The sequence below is a fragment of the Quercus lobata genome, chromosome 8 (assembly GCF_001633185.2).
Source record: "Quercus lobata isolate SW786 chromosome 8, ValleyOak3.0 Primary Assembly, whole genome shotgun sequence".
Taxonomy (NCBI): domain Eukaryota; kingdom Viridiplantae; phylum Streptophyta; class Magnoliopsida; order Fagales; family Fagaceae; genus Quercus; species Quercus lobata.
The window spans coordinates 41,631,097-41,649,040 of record NC_044911.1 but is presented as its reverse complement, the minus strand read 5'-3'; the positions used below and the strand labels follow the sequence as shown (position 1 = coordinate 41,649,040).

Genomic DNA, 17,944 nt, shown 5'->3' with positions numbered 1-17,944 from the left:
AAGCTGGGACCCAATTGGGAAGGACCATACCGTGTCACATCCATGGCCGGAATAGGCGCCTACTACCTAGAAGATTTAGATAAAAAAGCTGTACCTCGACCATGGAATGTAAATAACCTCAGAAGATATTCTTATTAATGAGAATGGCTTAGCATACGTTTTCTTTCATGATTATCCGCTGCTTGCTGGGCTACTGACAACCATTCATAGTTTTAAACAGAACCTAAGTCCTGTATGGCTCCTCGGACCACAGACTTGGGGGAAATTATTACTAATATAAGTTTTAAACAGAACCTAGTCCTGCATGGCTCCACGGACCACAGACTAAGGGGAAATTAATACTTAAGGCAACTATTCATAGTTTTAAACAGAACCCAAGTCCTGCATGGCTCCTCGGACCACAGACTTGGGGGAAATTATTACTAATATAAGTTTTAAACAGAACCTAGTCCTGCATGGCTCCACGGACCACAGACTAAGGGGAAATTAATACTTAAGGCAACTATTCATAGTTTTAAACAGAACCCAAGTCCTGCATGGCTCCTTGGACCACAGACTTGGGGGAAATTATTACTAATATAAGTTTTAAACAGAACCTAGTCCTGCATGGCTCCACGGACCACAGACTAAGGGAAATTAATACTTAAGGCAACTATTCATAGTTTTAAACAGAACCCAAGTCCTGCATGGCTCCTCGGACCACAGACTTGGGGGAAATTATTACTAATATAAGTTTTAAACAGAACCTAGTCCTGCATGGCTCCACGGACCACAGACTAAGGGGAAATTAATACTTAAGGCAACTATTCATAGTTTTAAACAGAACCCAAGTCCTGCATGGCTCCTCGGACCACAGACTTGGGGGAAATTATTACTAATATAAGTTTTAAACAGAACCTAGTCCTGCATGGCTCCACGGACCACAGACTAAGGGGAAATTAATACTTAAGGCAACTATTCATAGTTTTAAACAGAACCCAAGTCCTGCATGGCTCCTCGGACCACAGACTTGGGGGAAATTATTACTAATATAAGTTTTAAACAGAACCTAGTCCTGCATGGCTCCACGGACCACAGACTAAGGGGAAATTAATACTTAAGGCAACTATTCATAGTTTTAAACAGAACCCAAGTCCTGCATGGCTCCTCGGACCACAGACTTGGGGGAAATTATTACTAATATAAGTTTTAAACAGAACCTAGTCCTGCATGGCTCCACGGACCACAGACTAAGGGAAAATTAATACTTAAGGCAACTATTCATAGTTTTAAACAGAACCCAAGTCCTGCATGGCTCCTCGGACCACAGACTTGGGGGAAATTATTACTAATATAAGTTTTAAACAGAACCTAGTCCTGCATGGCTCCACGGACCACAGACTAAGGGGAAATTAATACTTAAAGACAACTATTCATAGCTTTAAACAGAACCTAAGTCCTGCATGGCTCCTCGGGCCACAGACTTGGGGGAAATTATTGCTTATGGTAGATTGGGAGATCATTGCTTAAAGGAGACCATTTTTATACGTGCGCGCAGTCTGGCACCATCGCAACCCTCAGATGCGCAGCCCAAAAACCCCTTTTATCTTAACCGTTTATCTGTATCTACATAGTTGCAAATGTTTAAAGAAGAGCGCTACTGACGTGCGTCTATAGTAAGCAAAACGAGCATTTTATATTAATATTCCGAATACATTAGAAGGAGAGGTCCTTACAAAAAAGCGGGAGAATAGGACGACTCTCGGTCAAAAAGTAAAGAGTACAAAGATCAAAAGCCTAGAAGGCTAAGCCTCAGCAGGAGGATCTTCTTTCTGCTCGGGCTGAGGAGGCGGAACCTCGATGGTAGAGTCTACGACGGGATCATTCGCCATATCGGGCACAAGGACAGCATCAGGCGTCGCCAGATCCTGCTCAGAGGCTACTTGGACACCATCAGGATGCGCTCGGATCTCTTTAGGGTAGAAAATGCTCTCGGGCAGTCTCAGCGCCGAGTCAGCAGGAACTCCCGCCGCATCAAGGGCACGAGACCATGAGATATCGCAATACTCCCGGCATACCTCGGGGATCTCCTCGGATAGCCTGGCCTCCGTCTCTTCGGCCCCGAGCTGGCGTGCAGCACTCTTCTCAGCCTCTGTGGCCTCTCGGATCAGTTGGGCCTCCTCTTTGACCCGTCGCAGCTCATCCTCGACCCTTTGCAGAGCGGTCTTAAGATCCTGCACCGCCTGTTTCTCGGTGGCAAGGTTAAGTTGGGTCGAGAACAGCTCCTTGCGCTGGTCCTCCGCCTGGGCCTCAGCACTCTTCAAACCAGCTTCTGCAGACTTGCGCCAGTTCTCCGACTCTTTGAACTTGTCCATGAGTTCAGCGTAATCGTGCTGGAGGGACCCTAAGGTTTTCTCCACCTCCGCTCGCGCCTGGTTCTCGACCTCAGCCCGACTACTGTTACCACGGCAAAATTCCTCAGCCACGAATACCTGCTGGGTAATCTACAAACGAAACAAGATTGCTATAATCTAAGGTCAAATAAAGTAATAAAACAGTAAAAGGATTACTTACCATCGCGAGATCCCTTTTAAGGGATAGGAAGATCTCGGGCTGAGAGAACCGCCTATAAGCCTCCATATCCCGAGGAAGGAGTAGGGGCTGCTCTAAGGCCTCGGCCACGTAGCCCGCCCGGCCTCGATTGTAATCTCGGATCGAAGCATTGTAGGGAATGGCCACCCTATCCAGCTCCAATCTGGGGCCCCATACACGCGGGGTAGCACGTACATCCGCAAGAGTCTCCTCGTCTCGACTTTCCGAGGAGTTGCCCCTTCTGCTCCTTGGCGCGCGAGTGGTTTTTTGCTGCTTGGTCGGTTGAGTAACCACCTCGCCCTCCTCAGGAGTGTCGGCCGGCCTTTTCTTCTTTAGGTCCGGATTGACCTTAAGGCCAAGGTCTGAGGTGTCCGTAGGAGCCACAGGAGGGAGGGTCTTGCCCTGTGGTGGAGTTGGCGCCTTCGAGGACTGTCCCTTCGGCAACCGGCCTTTCCCTCGGGAGGCCATCAGCTCCTTTAGAGTTTTTCCTTTTTCTGCCATGGGCTCTATCTCCTCGTCCGAAGTATCGTCCGAGTAGAGAACGATGGAAGGAACACCAGCTGCAGAATGTCGGTCCCGCTCTCCTTCGGGATCAGAGAATTCCACCAGGGGGGTCTGTTGAACTTCTTCCTCAAAATAAAACTCGTCTATTTCTGCCTCAAGGGAAAGACGAGATGATTCAGCTTCCTCTTCGACCTGAGCGGCAGCACCAGGCTCGTTTGGCGGAGGTAGCTGCTCTGCCAAGTAGGGATCTCTAACACCGGGCAACACAACTGGTGGCAGATCGTGTTCAGCTAAGAACCCGTCCCTGGACACGTCAATCCGAGCCAACCTCGGACTACCAGCCCTTATGGCGTGACCGATAACCTGGAAAGAGCTGCTCAGGGGTTGATAGCCCAGAACCAGGTGGGCAGCACGCAACTGCCCGTCCTCGGAAACGTAGATCTCCGACCTAAGAAGGTAGTTCAGCGCTGGCACGTTCACAAAGTTTAGCCGAGGGGCGACGTGAATTTTATCTGCAAACAATCAAGGAAAAGGGGATTAGTCCACGAAATCTTCCAATTATAAAGAAAGCAAAAAGTGTAACCCCTCAATGCTAAATCCTATCCCAAAAGGGACCGATCCTAGAGACGCCGCACCTGGGTTTCCTGCCCGAGTTGGACAATGAATACCGTCGAACCACTCCCCAGAAGCAATAAGGAAATCATTCTTCACTGTCTTATTGGATATTGGGAGACAAGAGATCAACCTAACGTCCTCGTTCCGGGATTTAAGATAATACCCCTCATCCCTGAGGCGATGACATTCATAGAGATAAGCCACATCGTGCCAAGTAAGGCCTAGATTCATCCGCTCGTTTAAGACATCTACACAGCCTAGTATCTTGAACATATTTGGGGCACACTGGTACGGCGTCAACCTATGGTTGAACAAGTACTCCCTTGTAATCCTACGCATGGGAAGTGTCATCCCTCCCTCTATGAAGGCAATCATGGGGATAACGACTTCTCCCGCACGCCTATCTGTCAATATTCCTTCAAGAGGACAGTACCGTAGCCCAACCCCCGGGGGAATGTGATATTTAGCCCTAAAGGCCTCCATAGCGGCGGGGGTGTTAACTAATTTCTCAAATCTACCCATCTGGACTGAACCGAGGAACAAAAGTAAAGACTCAGAGAAAGAAAGTAGAGTCCGAGGAGGAAATTGAAACAGCAAGATGAACGAAATGTACTGGTACCTTCACAAAGCGTTCAATGAGGCGCCTAGGAATCTCTCATGGACGAAACGCTTCACAAAAACGGCTACAATGGCATAACGGTCGCTAGTGTCCGTGTATCTCTGGGGTTCGATGGAGTTCTCTGGAAGCCTCTAAAGGTTTGTGAAATGCAGATAAAAGAAGAAACTGACCCCCTATGACGTCTTATATAGCCAGGAGGAGAGAGAAAAGATCGCTCCTGCCTAAAAATACGGAAGAAAACGATAGCCGTTCGATCTACGCCACACCGTTGGATGAGGGAACATAACGCCTCCAGAAGTTAATGGCTGCGCCTCGTAAATTTCAGCGCGTCAGAAGTAACGGTCCGCACGCGCGCCACACGCTCTCCTTATTTCCACCCTCTCCCAAAATATCAAAACCCCGTCTTTTCCTCCTCGGAGGGAGATAAAAACCGGAGTTTTGAGGGGCTAATGTGGGGCCCGGCCCAGAAATAATGGGCTATTCCAAACTCAGGCCCGTCCGAGGAGCGTCCTATCCGAAGAGAAACCACGTATGAAGCATTACTCAAACCCATAAACGCCAGGGAAACATGTCCGAGGAGTAAATCCTCCTCAGACATCACGAAGCCCAGACGAGGAACTCTCCCCAGCCACTTCAGTTCATCCTCCCAACATATAAAATGAATAAAATCTAAAATATCCCAGGGAGAGCTACCACCACATTAATTGCGCCCCAACCACCCACTTGGCCGCATTAATGAGGAAATGACCCCTGAACAGTACCGCCTTGGCCTCTGCAACTCACATGGGGAGAGATGAAGGCGTCTGATGGGACAGCCACTCAAGTAGGTGCTTAGATAGTCAACAAGTGTAGGGTTGAGATAAGAGAAGGGAACTATATAATGTAGTGGAGTCCCTTAGAGAAGGGGACAAAAATTTCTGTATGAGAAACTAAAGAAACAAACTTATACGTGAGAGATCCATTCTGGTGTTTTTATTTTTTTTGTAACAATGCTTTCCATGTATCAGACCGAACAGACTCACTGAGACCAAGTTCTTTGACCCATCCTCTACAAATATTTATTGTGGGTTGCGCTTTGGGCCAGGGCCTGATCAAACGAATTTGGGCCAGGAAAATCGTGCAACTACAGTTTCTATTTTTTCAATCAAGTTTTAAATATTGTATACTTCAGTATTGACATGATATAATTATATATTGTCTTTTTGAAGATGATCAAAATGCCTAAATTCAAAAGCTCTCAAAAACCCTCCTCAAGGCTGGGTCAAGATCAATTTTGATGTAGCAATCCGACCACACATCTCTACGGTAGCTGTTTTTTGTAGGAAAGACAATGATGAAATCCTATTTGCACACTCCTCTTCTTGGAAAAGTTATATTAAAGTTAATGTAGCTCTTTTAGCCCTTTTGTTAGTTGTTCCTCCACCTGACTTCCTAGTCTATGTTATGTTAAATATAAATGTCTCTTTAAAATCCATCTCTAGTTGGGAATTTTGTTGTGTTTCGAGGAACTTAAAACTTTTTGGCCCATAACATTACTTCTTGGGCAACATTTTGTAATTGGAATGAGTCTAGGCCGTTTCTCCTTTCTTCTTGATACAATTGTTTTTAATTATCAAAATATATATATATATATATATATATATACATACATAAAATTATTATAGGTTTATATAATTTTTGTGAAATTTATTATGTATCCAATGCTTTATTATTACTAATTATATTTTTGATTAAAAGTTCAAATATTATTCACACCTTACAATCTACTAACCGACTATACTCTCAAAAAAAAAAAAAAAAAAAAAAAACTAACCGACTCTACTTTTTCTTTTTAAATATATAAGAATAAACCCCAGTCCACTGATCCACTCTAGTCCCCTCATTTAGTATTCAAATTTATTTATTTATTTTTTTTAGAGTTCTTTCATTTTTGGGACCGTTTTTAAAAATACAAAACAAAACATACTCGAATGTTTCCTTGTATCAATAGGAATACCGAATACTAAACCGACTTAAGCTCAACGGGAACACCACCGACTTGATTAAATCTATAAATACCACCACAGTCCAGTCTATTCCCATTCACATCAATCCTTACTATTCTTGATTTAATTAAAATTCTCTCAACTTCTCTGTTTCTCCAACGTTCTCTCTATATTTCAAGAAGTGATTCTGTACGTGTGTGGTTCAAGAATGGCGTTGATCTTGAGGGGTGATGAAGTTGAAGTTTGCAGCAAGCAAGTTGGTTTTGTGGGTTCTTACTACGCAGCCACTGTGATCAACAACTATGGCAACCAATCCTATGCCGTGCGCTACAAGAACTTGGTATCAGAAGACGATGAATCTCAGCCACTCATTGAGATTGTCTCTGCGGACGAGGTCAGGCCCATGCCACGCACGGTTTCGGCTTCTGGGTTTTCTCTATATGATGGGGTTGATGCTTATGATAATGATGGTTGGTGGGTCGGCACGATTTCTGGGAAGCAAGGCTCCAATCACTACTATGTGTTCTTCGACACATATGGAGTTGAGATTCTATACCCACTCTCTCGCTTGAGGCCTCATCGTGAAACCAATGGCATGTGGGTTACAAAGAAAAGGGTCTAATGGTGCCATTCTTTTGGTCATTCATCTGATGAGTGACGAACGCTACTGGGTTTTAATTTAGTAGAGTTTCTTTAATTAGGTGATGAATATGTAAATGCTTTTCTATTCTAGTTCTCTTCAATCTTCTCAGAGAAATTATGTAATTCTTATGCTTTTTAATGAGAAAATATGATTTCGTTTTCCTTTTGATGTCTATGGTCTCTCTCTTTTTCTTTTTCTTTTTTAATTTTTTTTTTAAATTTTTTTAATACTCAGTTTTCGCTTAAATCTTGTACTCTTGACGCACTTTACCTGATATATATTGATCTTTCTGAATATGAACGAAATATTAAAGTTCATTAATCTGGTATCTTGATCCAATCTGGAATGTTGAGTAGCTTTCATCCCAAGAAAATCCAAAGTAACAAGACCAAATAATTCAAATATTACAAATTTTCTTTTGGCTGGATTTTGTCTTAAATAGGATTAATTATGCTTACTCAACTTTGGTATTCATCCATCTCAATGATTTTTATTTATTTATTTAAGCAGCTTCTCCTGTTTGGATTCCTTATTTTTTAGTTCAAAAATACCCTTACATTTTTAGAATCCCTTTCCCTCTCCCATGTGTGTGTTTGTTTCTCAAAAAAAAAAAAAAAAAAAAAAAAAAAACTAAATGACAATCTAGTAAAAATGCAACTCTAACTCTTCCACAACATTTTTACAATAAATTATAGGTGGTTAGTTGTTATTAATTCAAATTTAAATTTAGCATTGATATTACATTTTTAACTCAACAATAACAATCAGTAACAACTTATCACTTAGGATTTATTTTAAAAATATTGTAAACATATCATTTTTTATTACTTTATCCACTTATAAATTAAATTCTTAAAATAAAAATTATATATATAATAAAAACACAATATTTTCTTTTGGCTAAAAAAGAAAGCCTTTATCATACGCTCAAAGCGCGTGTGATGAGATTAGTATTTTTTTTTTAATTTTTTTTTTTATATAAGTATACTGTTATTTAATGGATTTCTCCGGTTTAGATTCCTTATTTTTTAGCTCAAAAAGGCTTCTACATTCTTATGTTTAAGTAGAGACAAAACTAAGAGACAGTTTAGTAAAAATGCAGCTCTAACTTTAACTAAAATATTGCCAAAGAAAAATAGAACCATTCTGTTGTTAATTTTCAAATTATTTTATTCACTTATAAATTATTAGATTCTCAAAATGAAAATTATATATATAGTAAAATCACAGTATTTTTTTTTGCTAAAAATAAAGCCTTATCGTACGTATGAAGCGCATGTGATAAGGTTAGTTTATTTATTTAGCTTTTGGATACATAGGATAGTAGGTATGACTTTTTGAAATCTGTCAAGTGCTAATATCATACATCATCAAGAAGATCAAGATTAATAAGAATATTTCCGCTGAACATGATAGTAACAAATCTTGGAGTCGTTTTGATCAACAGACAAGGTTTAATTGTATATTACGAAAAATTTACATACAAATTTATGAAAGTACCAAGTTAAATCTAAAGCAATAAACATGCCCGATGAGGATGAGTTTCAGGGATATTTGGTGCAAATCTTTTTTTTTTTTTACTTTAATTATCTGAATTCTGAAAAGTTGGAAATACAAACTATATAGCTCAATAAGATGAGGTTGAAAGAATATGGCTGTAAAATTGTGCCATGAAATTTTGTAACATCAGGTAAGTAATAGAACTCCCAAGGATGTATGAAGAGGATCTATCTTAAACTTCGCTCTTTCCCCCAACAATGTCAATTGCCTCCTCTATAGCTTGAAAGAAAGTTGCAATCTTGTAAGTGAAAAACCCCACTAACATTGGTATCAATTCTAACTGCATATATCCATATTCTGGAACAAGGATCCTATACCAAAAAATAGCTTTGTCAGAGGAATAGTTGCTAAATTCATGCTCAGACTATAGCAAACCAGCTTACAGTATTCTCTGAAAAATAATACTGAAGTTATCCATGGAAAAACATATTACATAAGATACAGAAGCTAACAAGCAAACTAAATACTAAAATCACTGCAAATCGGAGAGTATTTTATCTTTGATAGCTAAGGTCCAGTGAAATTGATAATTTAATGCTTAAAAGCCAGAAAATTGACATTGTGAAGGGCCACAAATGTGAAGAACAAAGCCTCGAGTAAGTGCAGTGAAAATGAAGCAAAATAAGAAAATGTAGAACAAGTTAAAAATTAGTCAAAAATTACAATTTTCTTAATTGGTAAATTATATATGCACCCTTGACTTGACCCTCCATCTTAGTCTTATAAGGAGAGGAGGTGCCATTTAAGCTAGAACTCATTGCTACAAACATAAATTGGGTTACAGAGAAAGCAGTCCATCTGCTTCAAAATAACAGATGAAGCATCATTCCGAACAGAGATGCAACCAAAGGCACTTACCCGTTCCACCGGTTATAGATCATGACCAATACAACAGGAACCAAAAGCCTAGGCTGCGCTATTGCTCCCCTGCAAGAAAAAAGAAGAAGTATAGTACGCTAAATACCTGAAAATTCAGTCAACATTATTTAATAAATAAAATAAAAGGATTAAAATGAATATGAATCCACTTCCATTTGTTAACCATGGGGAACTAGTAAGAGTATGCAAACAGAAAATTCAGTCAATGTTATTTAATAAATAAAATAAAAGAATTAGGATGAATATGAATCCACTTCCATTTGTTAACCATGGGGAACTAATAAGAGTATGCAAAATTGGTGTTCAATTAACGTCCTCATTAATGGCTGTCAACTGCACCTCTAACATGGGTACTACTGAGCAATGCCCACTCTTAGATACCATCACACTTGATTCCAATTAAAAGAAAAAAAAAAAACCCACTAGAGCATTCTTGATAAGGGGAACTGCTACACTATAAATTTCATATTTTTCTCAATCACCATCATTTGACCCCAAAAATATGCACAAAAAGTTGCTTGGCATCACTCCAATATTTGATCTGGAAAAAAAAATTTCTGGGAACACAAGATGGCCCAACCAATTAACTATTAACATATTGAATCCTAACCAACTGAAATCATGGAATGCACTTCATTCAAGTTCATACAAACATTTTATAATTCCGTCCTTTTAACAATGTACAAACACATTTATGCCATCTTGAGTACAGTCAAGATATATACATGCAAATAGGCCAAATTTGCCAAATAGCACAATTTTAGCAATATTTTAGGAAAAATCACTTTGACAAAGTTATTTAGTTATGTAGCACATTTTGGAACTCAAGTTTGACAAACTCGAGTTCCAAGCAGCTTGTGTGGCACGTCAAGCAGCGGAGCCCATACTTGCTTGGAACTAGAGTTTGTCAAACTCAAGTTTCAAAAATGTGCTACATAAACTTTGTCAAGGTTGTTTTTTCCTAAAATATTGCTAAAATTGTGCTAATTGGCACATTTGGCCCATGCAAATCCAACCAACTCCTGCAGCAACTGCAATATACAGGAACAAGCCTAAATCATGCATTATGCATATAAGTCCTCCAATTCACTCTTTAAAGTTATATCAATTCAAATATAAATAAAAAAAAAAATTTAAATTAAAAAAAAAAACCTCAAATTGTGAGGAAGTTTCTTTGTAAATGCAGGTGAAACATTCAAATCAGCAGCATTAACTTTACAATGCATTAATAAAGCCACTAGTTAAGAACGCTATGCTGTAATAAGATACTGGGGCAATCTCCCTCAATCACATTGGAAGACTCCATCTCAATGCATACTTACTAAGGCTACAACACTTGGCTTTTGCAGTATTAGTTCTAGATAAAAAATGAGATAAAACCTAACTATTTTAGCAAAATAGTTATATAAAAAAACACGTATAATGTTTTCCAGGAGTGGGCGATAGGTAAGCAGGAAGCACATGACACCTGCACTTATAAATTGACCAACATCAGTGAATGTGGGGCATTACTAGCAGCCAGCCGGCCAGCTGGCATCTTCAAGTGAAACTTCAATATGCCATCAAATAATTTGCCCCAAGTTGCTATTAAAATCTGAGCAAATTTTAGAATATCATAAAACAAAAATAATTTCACACGCTATGAGAAAATAGACAAAATATATTTGGACGAATTAAAGTATACATATTGAATTTAAGGAATTCAAATTATCAATTAAATTTTGGCACGGATATTATAGGAGGTACAGTACCAAGCATGCAATGTGATGCAATATGTATGCTGTAAGATAATAAACAAATATATAAATAACATCCGGAGTGTCAATAAGTTGTATGCACATACTTGACAGCCCCCCTAGCTCCATCTGCCATTGAATCCACACTACTCCCCAGCATACGCATATACGCCAAAGAACCAAGCAACCCAGCACCAAAGCTGAATACATGAAAGGATAGCAGAACATCAAGTATTATGAAGAGTGAATAATCTTCTCAATACTCCAGTTTAATATCATCAGATGTTATGAGCGATAGTCAATGCCAAAATGAACTATCCTTCACTGTGAGATTGCATTAGTGTTATCATGAAAATTGACAAATTGTGGGCTAACAACTTCAATGTTCAAAAGGAACTTTGGAAACTTATTTTACAGGTGGAAATAAAATAAAGAGTTAAACACAAAAATTTTGAGGACCAACCATTTGGAACTAACACAAAGCAAAGCTACTTGTAGAAATTGTTTTCAAGTGCACTTGCAGAAAATCCACTTGTGAATGCCTAAAAACTAAAACTGAGATACACAGTGCACTATCTCTTGTGGAAATTAGTCTATTAAAAAAAATTGTTTTTCTAATTTGAAGGTCTCAGTAGAGAACAGTTATTTTTAAAATTAAATTTCCATTAAGTATCTAGATTAACAAACAACTAGCTTACACATTAAGATTTCAAATCTTTTTTCCTTTTTTTTTTTTTCATAAGGCTGAAATGTGCATACCTTGCAGCAATTTCTGGGGAATAGGATATGTAAGCAGAGACTAAACCAACACCACCTATACCCAAAGTGAGAATCTGTAACCTCTTCTTTAACTGCAGAAGCAAAAACATAGGATTTGAAAAAGAGGAATAATCAGAAATTGTTAAAGCAAAGAAACACAAAAAGTACACAAACATTGACAAATGCAAGATGGGGTGGCACTCCCACATACGGCAACTAAGTACCTTAAAATACTGTTCCCTTGACTGAGCAGCCAACACTTCTGGGTCCCCACGAGGCTTCCTTATTTCCCGAAACATCACATCCTACAGGTTAGCACTAAATCAGAACTTCAAAGATACAAAGCATCCTCACCAATAATACTTGGTCCAATAAATGCATTTAAATGCTTTTCTTCTTCCTAGAGCAACTATCAAACTCTTTTATTTTCCAAAAGCTAGAATGCTCTTTAAATGATAAGCAATTAGCTTGAAATCAGAAGGACTTTCATGCAATAATGAAGAATGGAAGTTCTCTGAATTAAAAAAAAAAAAAAATGATACAAATGACTTACACTGCCTCCAGTTGCAGCCTTGGTTGCTCTATCCCACTTCTCTTGCTCACGTCGTGTTGGCACCAGTTTCCATCTAGGTGACTTGCGGCCAACACTCTGAGAAAAGTAATTGTAAATGCACAAGTTCACTGAGATAAATAACTCGTAAAATTTTCCAGACATTTATCATACTTGAGCTGTAGTCTCAACTTGCTCTTCTAATGCAGGCTTCGAAGGAGCTGTGAGTTCTCTGCTCAAATCGACTTCCAAACTATTGCCCATATTTTAAATCACATTAATGGAAACAATTAAAATTACATAAATAAAAACCAAGGGGTAACTGAAGTAATTCCAAAGAATGATAAGTTGATAACAAACCTGTCAAGGCTCATGACTCTATTTAAACTTAGAAACCCAGATGGCTTTTCCTGTATACACGAAAGCAATTTATTCACCAATGAAAACCAAAATTTCATCCACAAAAACTGTGCTTGGTTGCTGAGAAAATCAATGTAAAGAATCTTAAAGTCCAATATAGTCTGTTTGTTGGTTCAGAAGAAAAAAAAGTTTTGAACTCAGATTAATTCAAAAGACTAGGTTAAATAAACTTCATACAGCAGGATACCAAGTCAGTGAATAATACAAAGTTTCAATTCTCCTTTTCTTTCTTTTGCCCTATCTTCTCAGCAACCAAACTAAACAAAAATTCAAAGTAACTACAAAATCTCATTGTTTATAGAATAAAAAAGCTCATAGTTTTGAAATCAAATTAAGCATTCCGTACACAGAAATCTATTACCAATTTAACAAAATAGCCCAACCGAGGAACAAAACCACATGAGCCCATTAATCTTCAAACAGCCAAATACTATACTCCAGAATCAAATTCAACAACAAAGCCACAAAATTCAATAAAGAAAGAGACAAATACACACAAATAAAGGAAAACCCAGATGTCTAGTAACCAAGAGCAAAGGCTAAAACAACAAAAACACAACCTTAGTAGGAGTGGCCTCAACAGAAGACTCAGGGTCCTGAATCAGTCTTTGATAGCGAGCCATGAAGTCCTTGTTCCACAAAAACTCATCAGAGTTCAAAGGGTCCTCTTCCTCGCCTCCCCAGTACTTTCTGAGCTTAGTAGTGGTGGGTGGGCCAGCGTAGTCACCTGGAGCCACCCCAGTGGACCATTTGAGAGGCTTCTTCTTGGGGAGGATGACCTTGGTCTGCCTTGGGTCTGGCACAGATGGAGTTGGAGAGTCCTGAGATATGGGTGTGGCTGTAGAGGTCACTGAGATGTAGTTTAGGACTACCATTGTTGGTGGTGATGATAATTGATAAGGAGCTTGCTTGAAGTTTAGGTGCTAATGGAGAATCAGGAAATGTAAATTTAAGAGGAAAAAATATCTGGGTTTTTGGAAGTGAGTGTTATTAATGTGATTTTTGTGCTTGATAGTTTTCCACATCTGCTTTGTGTGATCATGCGTCTGTGTTTCACAAAGACATCAGCTTTGGTTGGAAAAATTTCTGTTTGTTTGTTTGTGGGTAATAAATTCACGGACAGGTGAATTGATGTTTCAGTGTTTTGAGTTTGAGAGCGAGTCTGTTATTATTATTGTCAATGGTAACGGTTACTGGGTAGCGGGTACAATTACAAAGCCAAGGAGTGATACAGGAAGTTCGACTTTCCTTCCTTTGACTGGTAAAATCTAATACAAACTTGCAAATGTTTTTTGGGCCCATAGGTACAAATATGAAATAACCCAACGAAGATCTCGTCAGAATACACACTTGGATCAATTTCTTTTTAATGAATAACTTGGATTTGGATTTAATCTTAATAGAATAGAATATATCAGGGGTGGATCAATGTAGTTCGAGTCTTTGAGAGTTTAAGAGAGGCTTTAAAAAAAAAATAAAAAAAAAAATACTCACACATATGTACACCGATTAAATACTATTTATAAAACCTTTTACATTATATATATTTTATTTAAAAATCATTATTATAAAATGCAAAATTATTAATTAAATATTTTTGTATGTAGGTTTTGCTAACATTTTCTTTTATTAAATAATAATCACTAATTTCTTACTTTTTGAAATTTGAGAATTTAATTTGTTACTTTTGAAACCTTCAACTTTCATTTATACACTCTTAAAATATATGGTTTGAAATTTAATTTTTCTTTTCTGGATTAAATAATTTAAGATTTTAATTGAGCTTGATTTTTATTAAGCCAATATTTTGAGAGTCTTGTTAGAGGTGGGAGAAATAGTGTGCAACTCACTTAATCACTTTTATATATATTTATATATATATATATATATATATGTTAAATTTGTTATTAAACCAGTTATTATAATAATATAATTTTGGATGCTTTTTTTTTGGCAAGGGATACATGGGAATTTTAGGCCTAGATTGAGTCACATCCGGTTTCTACAAATGATCCCATTTTACCATCTCAAAAGCTACTTTCTCTATTATATCATTCCATTTTACAATACGCTCAACATTCAATTTCTTATTTATATCATCTATTTAATAAAATATTAATTTCATCACCTCTTTCTCTCTCTTCCTCTCCTCTTTTTCTCTTTTCTCAATCATCCTCTCTTTTCTCTCTGGCTTTTTCCCTCTTCATGTTTGTGTCTAAAATACACCATAAAAAAATATTTTTAAAAACCCAGCCGCCACCACTGCCACTCATATTCGAGCAAACCCACCACTCAGAGTAGCAAACCCACCACCAACAACAACAAACACGAGAAACTGCCACCTCAAGAACCACCAAGAGAGAGAAAAAAACACACACACACACACACACACACACACACACACACACACAAATTGCCAAATACCACAAGAAACCCACCACAGAAATCACCAAACCCACCACTCAGACCACCAAACTCATAACTCAGACCACCAAACCTACCACCAACCACAACCATAACCACAAGAAACAACCATCATAGAGAAAAAAAAAACACAAAGAAGCCTCCAAAAACCACCAACAACATCCACATCCACAAGAAATAGCCACCATATAATCACTAAGAGAAGAAAAAAAAAAAAAAAACCACAAAGAAACTATTGATCTCACTAACTAGGGGTGTGCAGAAAACCCGCCAACTTGCCAAACTTGATCTGATCCAACCCAACCCGTTGGGTTGGGCCGGTTTTTAGGGATTGGTGGGTTGGGTTAGGTTACAAATTTATTTTATAGTGGGTCGGGTTGGGTTTGAGTCATAAAATTACAAACCCGCCAAACCCGACCCGACCCACCCATATTTTAATATATGTTTAAAATATATTATATATTTAATAAATTTTTAAAAAAACCAGCTGTTGAGCACTTTCTCGGTTCCTACTATCATATCTAATATAAAATCCTATTAGTTCTTTTAATATATATTTAAATATATTATATAATTAAGAAAAAAATTAAAAAATTTAAGATATATTTTTTTTATAAGTGAATTAGGATACTAGTTCATTTATATTTTGTTTATCAACTTAGTTGGATAATTAAATATATTTTGTTTACAACTAAGTTGGAATATTAGTTTATATATTAATGTATATTTTGTTTATCAACTCAAGTGGCAAGTGTAATATATTTTTTTCTACTCAATTTAATAATAATAGTAATAAAAAAAATAAAATTGTCCAACCCATGAGTTCAACTCAACCCAACCCAACCCATGTGGGTTGGGTTGGACTTATGTAATGGCTTGGGTTGGGTTAAATTTTTTTTGACCCACTATGGTGAGTTGGGTCAAAAAATCCCCTCAACTTAACCCATGCACACCCCTATCGCTGACAACAACCACAACGCTGACACCTAGAAACCCACCACACTGATCTCAACCTCACTATTCCACCACGCCGATCAGCAAACCCATTACCCATGGCAGAAAACCTAATACTAAAATCCACCAACCCATGACCAAAAATGACCCATGACAACAAGCCCGCCCATGGCAGCAACTAGAGAGAGATAGCGATAGAGAAGAGAGGCAAACCACCCCAACACCATCGATCTAGACCCACGTCGCCACCACCGCCATATCAACGAAACTTCTATGCCACTTCTACCTCTACCGCTACCACCACCACACAAGGTTTTGGGTTTGAGAAAAGGTATTTTCTAGTTTGAGGAGTAGAGAGGACAGAACAAGAACAATGGAGAGAGAAGAGATGGAAGACGGAGAGAAATGAAAGAAAGAAAGAGAAAGTATAAATTTATATGGTACTGTAGCGGAGGGAATAAAATATATTAAAAATTATAGAATGGAGCTACAGTATCGTCATATATGTAAGAAGGGACTGTAGCAAGATTATAAATTTTTTTAGAATTGGAAGACGGGATAATGGTGCTTTTTTGTGCTTTGATGTTAAATTATACCAACATATAACATTTAGAAGTCTGGGTACTAACGCTTAGAGTCGACCCTATTTTAGGTTAACCATTAAGGTGTTATTGACTTATTTCTTCTATTTCATATTTTTAGTTTTTTTAATAGTGTAATGGCTTTAAAATGAAATGTTAATTATTAATATTTCAGGTTAAGGTGTATTTTTTTTTTTTAAAGTATTGTTTCTTGTTTTTTTGGGGGGGTTTATTTGAGTTATTTTGTCCTTTTTTAAAATTAAAAAAAAAAAAAAAAAAATCTTGATAAAAGGTAAAGCTTCGTTGAACCAAAATTACAAAATACAACCATAATCCATCAAGACCTTATTAGAGAGTCTTGGAGAAAAGAAGTAAGGAAGAGTATCTCATTCAAAAGTATCCTTCAAATGCCCAATTATAGAGCACATGAGCGGGCATCCGATTAACCCAACTAAAAGAAATTTTTTATATTTTTTATATTTGATCTTGTTGTTTTTGGATTACATGGGATGACAGGCACTCCCAAAAAATTATAAGGGCTTGCGATGGAAGTTGCCCCCAAAAAGTGGCAAAAAATAGAATAATTTTTTAATTTAAGTGTTTTGTTTCTCTTCAGAAAAGAAGATATATAATTATATCATGTCAATGTTTATACCAAACTTTGAGTGGAAAAAGAGAGACCATAGCAAAAATTGGGTTAGAATTTTGGTATTTCGTTCATCTTCAGAACAACCAACTTATATCATGTAAGTGCATCAAGAGTACAAAATTTAAGCGAAAAAAATTGAGTAAAAAAAAAGAGACCATAGATATTACAAAGCAAAAAAGAATTACATATTTCTCACTAAAAAGTAAATGAATTACATATTTTCATGAGAAGATTTTTTTTTTTTTTTTTTTTAATACAAGATAGAATTTCTACTCTAGCCTAATCTAAGTTATGTGTATGTGGATTTAAGTTTCTCTGACCTAGAGTCGTGGCGGCGCCAGACTCCCGGTCAGTGGAATCCAGTTCCTCACGTAGGATTTTGTTCCCTTATGTAACAACGTTACATATAGGGCTTGTGGGTATTTCTTTGTGGGACCAGGGAAACAGTGTGAACCATGGATTCTTTGACTAAAGAATGGAACCGGTTGTCGCTAT

At 37.7% G+C, this 17,944-nt stretch overlaps 2 protein-coding genes across 2 annotated transcripts; one reads left to right on the top strand and one right to left on the bottom strand.

The window, feature by feature from the left end:
- The first annotated feature begins 6,402 nt into the window (after positions 1–6,402).
- On the top strand, positions 6,403–6,992 carry LOC115956053 (protein AGENET DOMAIN (AGD)-CONTAINING P1-like). The gene has a single exon (XM_031074512.1). It carries the CDS (start codon positions 6,503–6,505, stop codon positions 6,914–6,916), a length of 414 nt encoding a protein of 137 aa, XP_030930372.1. The 5' UTR covers positions 6,403–6,502; the 3' UTR covers positions 6,917–6,992.
- A 1,511-nt stretch (positions 6,993–8,503) lies between these two features.
- Positions 8,504–13,964, bottom strand: LOC115956052 (protein CONSERVED ONLY IN THE GREEN LINEAGE 160, chloroplastic-like). Its single transcript, XM_031074511.1, has 9 exons — positions 13,402–13,964; positions 12,782–12,831; positions 12,596–12,674; positions 12,425–12,520; positions 12,096–12,176; positions 11,872–11,963; positions 11,220–11,312; positions 9,356–9,424; positions 8,504–8,808 (listed from the first exon to the last, which is right to left on the bottom strand). Exons 1-9 carry the CDS (start codon positions 13,714–13,716, stop codon positions 8,670–8,672), a joined length of 1,014 nt encoding a protein of 337 aa, XP_030930371.1. The 5' UTR covers positions 13,717–13,964; the 3' UTR covers positions 8,504–8,669.
- Between the last annotated feature and the right edge of the window lie 3,980 nt (positions 13,965–17,944).